This window comes from Crocuta crocuta, unplaced genomic scaffold (assembly GCF_008692635.1).
Source record: "Crocuta crocuta isolate KB4526 unplaced genomic scaffold, BGI_CrCroc_1.0 scaffold115, whole genome shotgun sequence".
Lineage (NCBI taxonomy): Eukaryota > Metazoa > Chordata > Mammalia > Carnivora > Hyaenidae > Crocuta > Crocuta crocuta.
This window is the reverse complement of record NW_027530575.1, coordinates 6,928,947-6,938,494: the sequence shown is the minus strand read 5'-3', so window position 1 is coordinate 6,938,494 and position 9,548 is coordinate 6,928,947. Positions and strand designations below refer to the sequence as shown.

Below are 9,548 nucleotides of genomic sequence, written 5' to 3'. Positions count from 1 at the left end.
CTCAGGACAAGAAGTATCCCCCCAAGCAAGAGCCCAGGCTCGGCCTGCCCCCGCCCCATCCCCGCAGCAGGAGCAAACTGCATGCCCAGAGTCCCAGCGGACACACGCGGTTTGGTTTGCAGCGACTGGCATACGTGGATGTGACAGCGGCGTTTGTAACGCGAGCACTTTCTTTTTATATTTCACTGGAGCACAATAAACGGCTGTAAAATCATGGACTCGGGGGCTGCTCTTTGCCCGCGTGGCTCTTGCACACGTGCGAACAGCCTTGCTCAGAGACGCTCCATCTCCCACACGCACATCTGCACAGGCACACATACTCACACCGCAGGATACATACACAGAGCGTGCTGCCACTTGGCGGGACCCGCGACGGGCACGCACACGCAGAGTCTGCACACGTGCACTACATTGTGTGTGGCGTGCACACATTCCCCTTTCACAGATACACGCGTGCAGTACACGCTCCCATTCGGGACACATAAATGGACACCCTCACACACAATATCCACATGGGTGTGCTCAGCACCCATGTGCCTTTCTGGGAAGTCGGGGGGGGGGGCGTGTGAAAAAGTGCCCAGGCACTGGGACAGGCTAGATGGGGTGTGAACCACACACTTCTGCTTCTCACAAGCTGGCTGACTTGGGGCAAATCATTTGCCCTCCCAAGTCTTGTTTTCCCAACACAAAAATGAGGCCACAGAGCCTTCTGGGGACGTGGGGAAGCTGAAATGATAGCCCTGGACAGGGGAGGGCATTTGGCACTGACCAACGGACACGGTCGAGCCGGGTCCTGGAGGCCCCAGTGGGCAGGCGGAACCCTTCAGCCTTGGATTGTGGGGAGGTGGGAGGGGACGAGGCAGTGGGGGAGGATGGGGACTGTGGGGACCCGGTTCCTTTGTAGCCTGGCACAGAGCCGGCGAGTGGCTGCCCTGCGCGGCTGCCCTGTGCGCCCAGCTGACTCTCCGCCCTCTTCTTAGGGCCGATTCCCGAGCCTAGCCTGCCAGCCAGGGCCCTCGAGAGTGTGACAGCCCCAACCTCTCCACGTTCCAGAGGGGACCCTGTCCTCCCAGCGATGTGGGCCCAGCCGTCCTGCCTGCAAGGCACCACCTGTCAGAGTTCCAAGGAGGGCAGGCAGCCCTGTGACGGGTCAGGGTGGCGGGTGGTTACAGAACAGCGGCGCCCCCTCCTTACCCGCAGCAGGGGGCGAAGCTGAAACAAGGGGACTTGCGGGGACAGAAAACCCGCGCGCGCACAGACGCACACAGCCCCTGGGGCCTCGTAAAAGGGATTCCAGGCGCTCTTGGCGTGGCTAGTGCACGTCTCGCTCCCCCAGGGCCTGCGTGGGGAAGCTATGCCGAGGAGGATCCGTGCCTGGCCCAGGGCCCTGCCTCCTCGAGAAAACAGCACCATATTAGCACTTGGCCTGAGTGACTGGGGCGGGCTGGCCCTGGGAGCCAGAGGAATGAGCCCCCTTTCTGCTGGACCCGATGGTACACCCCGTCCGGGCACCTGTCCACCACTCTGTGCGTGCCCACTGGCTCCTGCCTGGGCCAGGGGACTCTACCTGGGACCTTGGAGGGGGGAGGTGACAGCGCCACAGGAGGGGCAGGGCAGGACACGGTGGGCCTCAGGGCGGGGGTGGAGGAACACGCCAGACCCGGTGGCTGGGCCTAGTGACCAAGGCTTCTGGCCAGCTCAGCATCTTGCTTGGCAGTTCACACCCCGAACTGCCCCCGAGTGGGTCCCAGAGTCACTCAAACCGTGCCAGGCACTGGGCTAGGCCCTTGCAGTCTCAGCATGGCCCTGGAAGGTTCTATCATGCTTCCTGCTATACCAGCGAGGAATGCAAAGCACAGGTCAGCTGCTGCCCAGACTCAAGGCCAGGTGCAGGTGCTGATGGGCCCTGGGCTGCCAGAGCGTCAGGACCTGCATACCTGTAAACCATCTGAGGGCACCGTCCGTCAGCCAGGGTCAGATGCATTTTTTCCAAAACCAAGCAGTTCACTCAATTCTAAAATGACCTAGAGGGGCGCCTGGGAGGCTTAGTCGGTTAAGCGTCCGACTTTCGCTTAGGTCATGATCTCGCGGTTCATGGGTTCGAGCCCCGCGTCGGGCTCTGTGCTGACTGCCGGCTCAGAGCCTGGAGCCTGCTTCAGTCTGTGACTCCCTCTCTCTCTGGCCCTCCCCTGCTCACGCTGTCTCTCTATCTCCTAGAAATAAATAAAACATTAAAAAAAATTAAAAAAAAATAAAATAAAAAATAAATAAATAAAATGACCTAGAGACGGTGTCGGATCGCACAAGGGCTCAGTCTTAGGAGATTGTCCCTCCCCCTAAGGGCTAATTCCAAGTCCAGCTTATCTCCTGTGCTTCTGACTGACCAAGGATAATAGGGATTCCCATGGCCACCTCGTCCAATTTGATTAATTTACTAGAGTGGCTCACAGAATGCAGAAACACTGTGTTTTAATTTTTATTTATTTTTTAATATCTTTATTTTGAGAGGCAGAGACAGAGCGAGTGGGGGAGGCTCTCTCTGATCTGGGGCAGAGAGAGAAGGAGACACAGAATCGGAAACAGGCTCCAGGCTCTGAGGTGTCAGCACAGAGCCTGACGCAGGGCTCGAACCCATGGACGTGAGATCATGACCTGAGCCAAAGTTGGAAGCTTAACTAACTGAGCCAGCCAGGCGCCCCACGTTGTGTTTTATTAGAGTGCCGGTTTATTAGAAAAGAACCTAAATCAGGAGCAGCCTGATGGTTGCTCAGACCCAAATCTGGAGAAGGGGCAGAGCTCCCACGCCCTCTCGGGCACCCCACTCCCCCTGCACTATCACAGCTTCACTGATCCCCAGGCTCATCAGATCTTGTTGAAGTTGTTACACAGCTTAAGCTGTACCCCCCCTTTCCCTTCCTCGGAGATCGGGGGAGTTTCTGAGGCTCCCACTCCGTAATCACGGTCCTTCCGGTGACCAGGCTGATCTGGGGCCCCACAGCAAGCAGCATGAACTCAGGTGAGATCCAAGCAGGCTCTGCTGACCGAGCAAAGACCCCACCGTCCAGGAAATTCCCCCGGTTTGAGGAGCTGTGCCAGGAACCAGGGACAGAGATCAGAGTGCACTATAGTCCCCCAGCATCTGGACCCACCTCCAGCCTTCAGAGACCCCCCTCCATCACCCTCGGCAAAAGGTCCCTTTCGTGGACCCTTACTCTCCTACAGCGCTGTCACCACGTGGCCCCGGGGAAGCAGGGACCTGTCCCCTCAGCCTGGACCCTGGGCCGTGACGCCAGGCCTCTCGGGTTCAAGGCCCAACTCTGCAGCTTTCTGGCTCTGGGCCCCAATTCCTCACCTGTGAGCCTGGGGCACCTACCTCACAGGCACCTTGGGGTGGGGGTGGGGGCAGGGCAGGCGAGCCCGAGAGCCGCTTCTGGCACAGAGGGGCCCTTGAGTGTCACTTCTTCCATCAGACGGTCCCCCAGGAGCCTTCTCTGGTCACCCTGACCCAACCCCGGGCTCCACTGGCCCCATTTCCTGCTGTGCCTGTAAGTGCCTGGCCAGATGTCTGTGCGTTCACCCGCGTTCCTCGGGCCCGGCACCGCCACGGGTTCACCCCGAATGCCTGCCGCATGGACACAATGGGACAGTTTGAAGGACTAACCAAACCCCATTTCCAATGGCCCGCCAGGCCACCTCTGAGTGCCTCAGTTTCCTCTTCGCCCTCACCGAACCCCTGGGCCTGATCCAGAACCCAGGAAATCACAAAGAAGCAGGAGTTTGCATCAGCTGCTTTATTCAGGGGCTCATGACCTACGCCCATCCCCGACCCAGCCCCTCCCTTCTCTACAAAAGCAACTAAACACGGAAAGGGGCTCTTCTACCAGGGCCCGGCCAAGGGGCCCGTGGCTTTGAATCCCAGGCCACAGGCATTAGAAGGCAGGGAAGGGGGAGGGGCAGTCCAGTTCACAGGGGCAAGGTGCTGGTGAGGTGGGCGGGGAGGCTGGAGAGCCCCAAGGCAGCCTCCGCTGGGCTTGTCCTTGCCCCCAACGTCAGGACACGGCCCCAAGGAGGAGCAGAAGCAAGGTAAAGGCTTTCTGAGCCCAGGGAAGGCCCTTCAGGCCCCTAGGGGGCCCCACCAGCCTGCCTCAACTCCAGTCCGTGCCCACAGGCACACTGCCACAGCCACGCTTGCAGCCACACACACTCACACCCACACCCACTCCATGCACACAGAGGGCTTCGAAGGCCCTGGACCCACACCCCGGACCCTGGAATGTCTCTGGATTGGTATCCAGTGGGGCAGGTCCCTGGCAGGCGGGACCGCCGCGGGAGTGGGTCTTCGGCATGGCTACTGATTGGCTGCCTCGCAGGCATCTATCCAATCGCTGTACACGTCCACTGGTTCCGACAGATCTAGGCCGATGAGGTCAAGGGCAACTGGTGGCATCGGACCTGTTCCCTGTACACACCCCTCTCAATGGTGTTGGCCAGATCTCTGCCCTCCCGCACCCTGCATAAGCCAGCAGGTTAGTGCCTAATCCCCAGGGGGCAGCCACCATCCTGAGCCAAGAGGAGCGGAGCCTGGAGCCATTCTCCCCACCCCCACACCACGCCCACCCCTGGCCAGGTGCCCTGGAGCAGCCCACTCTGCCTTGGCTGCCCCCACCCACCCCGCTTCTGGGCAGAAGCCTGGTTCCCAAGGATACATGTGATGGGCGTCTGGAATTCCTCTAGGCACACGGTACACGAGATGGCTCCGGTGTTGCGGGCTCGGTCCCTGGAACAGGACAGGGCGGAGGGGCTGGTGAGTAAAGGGGCCTGTGTCTGTAGGCAATGATCCCCCTAAGTGGGGGGGCCTGGGGCAGAAAGGGGCACGGTGGGACCAGGGAGGGGCCCCGTGCCCCACTCACATTTTCACGTCACAAGACTTCTCGTGGTTGCAGAAGGGGCAGGTGAACTGGGTCTCTAAGGTGCCTGTCATCTTCTTCTTGGGGGGTGGCTTCCGTTTGGACTTTCTGCGCCCCATGTCTGTAGGAGGGCAAACCTGGGGTGGGAGTGGGGGGGACAGAAGTCAGCAACTCAGGGGACCCACAGAGCCCTCCAGCTCGATGCTCTCGGCAGCAGGCTGGGGAACAGGCCCCGCCTGAGGCGTGAGGCTCCCAGTCCCCGGGCAGACGACAATCCAGGCACCCTTGGGAGGGGGGGCGGGGGGGGGTTGGGAGCAGGCTCTGGCATCAGGTGGCCCCAGTTCTCATCATGGCCCTCCACTTACTGGGGGCCCCCCGGCAGGTGACTCAAGCTCTCTGTGCCTCAGTGTTCCATCAGTAAAACAGATGAGGCTGCTACTGCAGAGGGGTCTGTGGCTGCCATGACAAACAGTAAGTGAAGAGCTGAGCATGGGACCCGCCCAGCCATCCTCGGCACCCACGCAGGACGCCACCATTCCTGCTGAGGAGGACACAAGACTCCCACCGACCAGCTGTGCAGGGATGGGCGGAGCCTAAGTGCCCAGAAGCTGGTGGATTTTAGGAGCAGCTGTCCCTCTGAGGAACATGCAAGTGGCACCCCGGAGGAATGACACTCAAGGGATCTGACAGATCTTCCAGAGGAGCCCCCTGGGCTAACTCTCCACAGACAAGAGGCTTTCGGGCAGAGACGTGGGGACAAGCATTTCCGGTAGAAAAATGCCACACACCAAGACTGAAGACAGGTGTCTGAGGGCCCCGGCCAGCGTTGGGGGACCACGTGGGGCAGGCTGAGCCTGGGCAGGAGGAAGAGAAAGGATGAAATCGTTGCCTTTAGAAGGCACGGAGGGGGGCGGGTCAGAGCTGTGGGTGCAGATGAAGTCAGAACCACAGCAGGGCTGTTCAGGATGGAGGGATGGCGGCAGGTGAGAGGGCGAGTGTGGCCGGAGAAGGGACCAGGATGACACCTGAGGTGCCGGGGGACAGACAGGGTGGGTAGGAGAAGGTGGCATCATTCTCTGATGTCCAACGCACCGGAAGAATAAGCTGTTGGGGAAAACTATGGACTCACGTACCAGAGGCACATCTAGGGACTGGTGTCCTGGAGGCAGGGAACTCCCACACCAGACACTGAGCTCAGGGTTCTCCGATCACTGGACCTGGGAGTGCCATCTCCAGGTCCCCTCCCCGCTCCCCTTCGCCCCTACACTCCACCTGTGTGGCTCTTCCTCCGTGACCTGCGAGGCCAGCAGCCTGCCAGAATACAGACCAGCATTTCACTCCTTTCTAGCAATCTCTCTCCTATGTCTCATCCTCATTCTTAACTCAGGGTGTTCCCAATTCTCTGAGTAAGCCCAAGTGGTCGGGGGGGGCATCGGCAAGCCCCCAGGACCACGCACCCTGCCTGCCTTCTTTGCTCTGGAAGAATGTCCGCGCTCCCCGCTGAAACCATGTGTCACCTTTCCTTGGATCACAACATCGCATTTTCTCTCTCCACTAGATCGCGAACGAACATGGTTATTAAAGACATCGTGAAAAACAGCCACCTCTTCGTTCTGTGGGCATTTCTAGAAGAGCTGCCTGCACTCCCAGGCTTCATGTCCTCCGGTTCTCCGTCCCCAGCCTCCTCAGGGCCACTGGACGCACTGGCCCCTCCTCTCACCCTTCCCACGCGGCTCTCAGGGCCCCACACTCTGCCCCAGCCTCACTGGTGGGGTCCTTCAGTTTCTGCCGCGGCTGCTCTTCCCCAGCCCCGGCCCCGACTTCTGTGCCAATACGGGGACCCACAAGCTCAATCTTTGGGCACCTCTTCCTCTGGGTTCACCTCCGTGGAGATCTCGCCCAGCCTCAGGGNCAACATCGCATTTTCTCTCTCCACTAGATCGCGAACGAACATGGTTATTAAAGACATCGTGAAAAACAGCCACCTCTTCGTTCTGTGGGCATTTCTAGAAGAGCTGCCTGCACTCCCAGGCTTCATGTCCTCCGGTTCTCCGTCCCCAGCCTCCTCAGGGCCACTGGACGCACTGGCCCCTCCTCTCACCCTTCCCACGCGGCTCTCAGGGCCCCGCACTCTGCCCCCAGCCTCACTGGTGGGGTCTTTCAGTTTCTGCCGCGGCTGCTCTTCCCCAGCCCCGGCCCCGACTTCTGTGCCGATACGGGGACCCACAAGCTCAATCTTTGGGCACCTCTTCCTCTGGGTTCACCTCCGTGGAGATCTCGCCCAGCCTCAGGGCTTCACACGCCTCCTCTACACTGATGCTTCCCGACCCACCACCCTCAACGTTTCCTCTCCACTGCAGACTGGCTCGTCTAACTGTCCCGGCTACACCTTCACCGGATGCTCACACACGTTTTCAACATAACCCGTCCAAAACCAAGCTGCTGACACCTCAACAGGCCCTTTCCGTCTTCCCCAGCTCAGCAGATAGCAAATCCGTCTTTCCACAAACCTTGGACCCCTCCTCGATCCCTTCCACCCTCTTTCACATCCCTCATCTGATCTTGATCCTGCTGCTCTACCTCTAAAAGACATCCAGAATCTGCCCGCTTCTCGCCAAAGCCGGGGTCTGAGTCGTCCCCCCACCCCCCGCCCCGTTCCTGGTCATTTTCACAACAGCCTCTCTATTGGTCTCGCAGCTCCTACCCCACCCACCTCCCTCCAAATGTCCATTCCACGACGGCAGGGATTCGTGTCTTTTCTTCGGATTCCCAGTGCCTACAGCTGCTAGTGTCACAGAGCTGACACTCAACAACCAATGCCGGGCCCTCCGCTAACCACAGCAATGCTGCGCCTGCGCTCAAGGGGGCAAAGTGGCTATTCTGTGGAATTTCTGGCAGAAGATGGCAGACCCTTAACAATTTAATAGGAGAAATCACTTCAATTGCCAGAAACTACTAGGAGGTGAATCAGTCGGGGCTAAGTGAGTGAGCCCGGGGCCACTTCACCTAGGAGCGGGGAGGGAAGGGCCCTCTGGGTAAAAGTCGTTTAAGCTGAGGCCTGAATGAGGAGAGAAGGCGACAGTGCCAAACAGTTCAGGCTGATGGAACAGCAACTGCAAAGGCTCGGAGGCAGAAGCAGCTCCCCCCTCGCCCCGGAAAGAGCAAGAAGATCGGTCCAGCTGAAGCTCAAGAAGCAATGGGGAGAAACGGTATGAGATGGGACCGCAGAGGAAAGCAGCCAGAACCCCTCCCCCAAACGTAGCCAGTTCTATGACCCATGCCTCACCTGCTCCGGGCAGTGTTGTTTCCCCAAAGCCTGGCCCTGGGTGTCACCTGTAACAGAGTCGCCTGCGGGGTGCCCAGAAATGCAGATTTCTAACCTCACTTCAGATCTGCCCTTAGTGCAATGTAGTGTTAATGGGGGTTACGATTTACCCACTGCTGAATCCACAGCGCGCACGGTGCCTGGTACGCATTAAGCGCTCCGTAACTACTTGTTGAATGAATAGGTAAGTCTCCTGAATCAGAATGTATGGATGCGCCCCAGAATCTCATTTTACCCGGCGTCTACAGCACCCCCAACCCCACACCAGAAAAGGAGTCTAGCCTGTACACAAAGCTCCAGGGGTCCTGCCTCCCTATGGCGAACTAAGTCCAAGCGCGCCAAAGCGGCGTGGAAAAGGGATCGGTCCCCAACCCTGCCGAGCCTCGAAAGGCGGAGGGTGGGCGGTGTCACCAAGCTCACCGAGGCTTCGGTGTCGCCTCCCGCCCTCCGCCTGCGGGAGCCAGGCCTGCGAGGGGCCGCGCTTAGAGAACTTGGGTCCGAGGGAGTCCAGCTCCCCGGCCGGCTACCCCCCAACCCTGAGGTCCTCGACGCCTCCTCCAGGATCCCGTGAGCGGGCCCCCCGCCCCAACATACAACCAGTAGAAGATCGCCCAGTCCCGCCTGGTCCCAACGTCCGTCCCTGCGAACAGTCACCTACACTTGCCTCCCCTCGTTGCGACGGCCTCGTTCACCCGGGAGACAGTGGCTTCCGGCTCCAGCCGGAAGCGGAAACCCCTTTCTTCCTCTTACCCGCGGCCGGGAACGCCCCGCGAGGAGGCTCCGCCTTCTCCAGCCTCTGCTCTGTGCACATGCGTACTCGCACAGCCCACCAGGCAGCGGGGTCGCAGTGCGCCTGCGCGAGGGCCCCCGTGCCCTTGAGTGCCGTGTTGCGCGCCGCAGCTTCTGCTGAGTGGCCGCCGTTCCCGCGTTTCAGGAGCGGTGGGCTGGGCGGTCCTGGCGTTGGAAAGGCATCCCCGCTCTAGGTCGCAGCATCAGCACTTGTCTTTTCCCCCAGTTCAAGCCTCAGCCCCTTGCCGCCCACCTGGATCTCCCCAACTGCGGACACGTTCAAATATTTCCGTGCTCAGGAATTGCAAATACCGGTGTGGCTGAATCATAGTGATGGGGAGATTGTAGGACGCTCTTCTCAAACTTTAATAAGAGCCTGCGGATCTTAAAAAAATTTGTTAGGTCAGGTGTGTGGTCCAAGTGTCTGCCTTTCTAACTAGCTCCCCGGTGACTTCCGTGCCGCCGGTCCGCGGACCACACTGCATGCTGAAGTTATAATAGAAGAGACTGAACAAGGCATCCAAGGG

At 59.6% G+C, this 9,548-nt stretch overlaps 2 protein-coding genes across 5 annotated transcripts in view; one reads left to right on the top strand and one right to left on the bottom strand.

The window, feature by feature from the left end:
- The window catches only part of CNN1 (calponin 1), a 7,498-nt gene extending 6,352 nt beyond the window's left edge, over positions 1 to 1,146 (top strand). The window contains exon 8 of the mRNA XM_077767965.1: positions 1,000 to 1,146. Within this exon, the coding sequence (XP_077624091.1) occupies positions 1,000 to 1,146 (147 nt within the window). The remainder of the gene's footprint in view (positions 1 to 999) is intronic.
- A 2,630-nt stretch (positions 1,147 to 3,776) lies between these two features.
- On the bottom strand, positions 3,777 to 8,962 carry ELOF1 (elongation factor 1). 4 transcript variants are annotated; one of them, XM_077767901.1, is made up of 4 exons: positions 8,891 to 8,962; positions 4,911 to 5,044; positions 4,707 to 4,777; positions 3,777 to 4,413 (listed from the first exon to the last, which is right to left on the bottom strand). In XM_077767901.1, the coding sequence occupies exons 2-4, from the start codon at positions 5,024 to 5,026 to the stop codon at positions 4,349 to 4,351; spliced, it is 252 nt and encodes an 83-aa protein (XP_077624027.1). In that variant the 5' UTR covers positions 5,027 to 5,044; positions 8,891 to 8,962; the 3' UTR covers positions 3,777 to 4,348. The 4 variants fall into 4 exon arrangements, with proteins under 4 accessions (XP_077624027.1, XP_077624028.1, XP_077624030.1 ...); XM_077767902.1 differs by having other exon boundaries at positions 8,897 to 8,962; XM_077767904.1 differs by having other exon boundaries at positions 8,887 to 8,947.
- Positions 8,963 to 9,548: the final 586 nt, after the last annotated feature.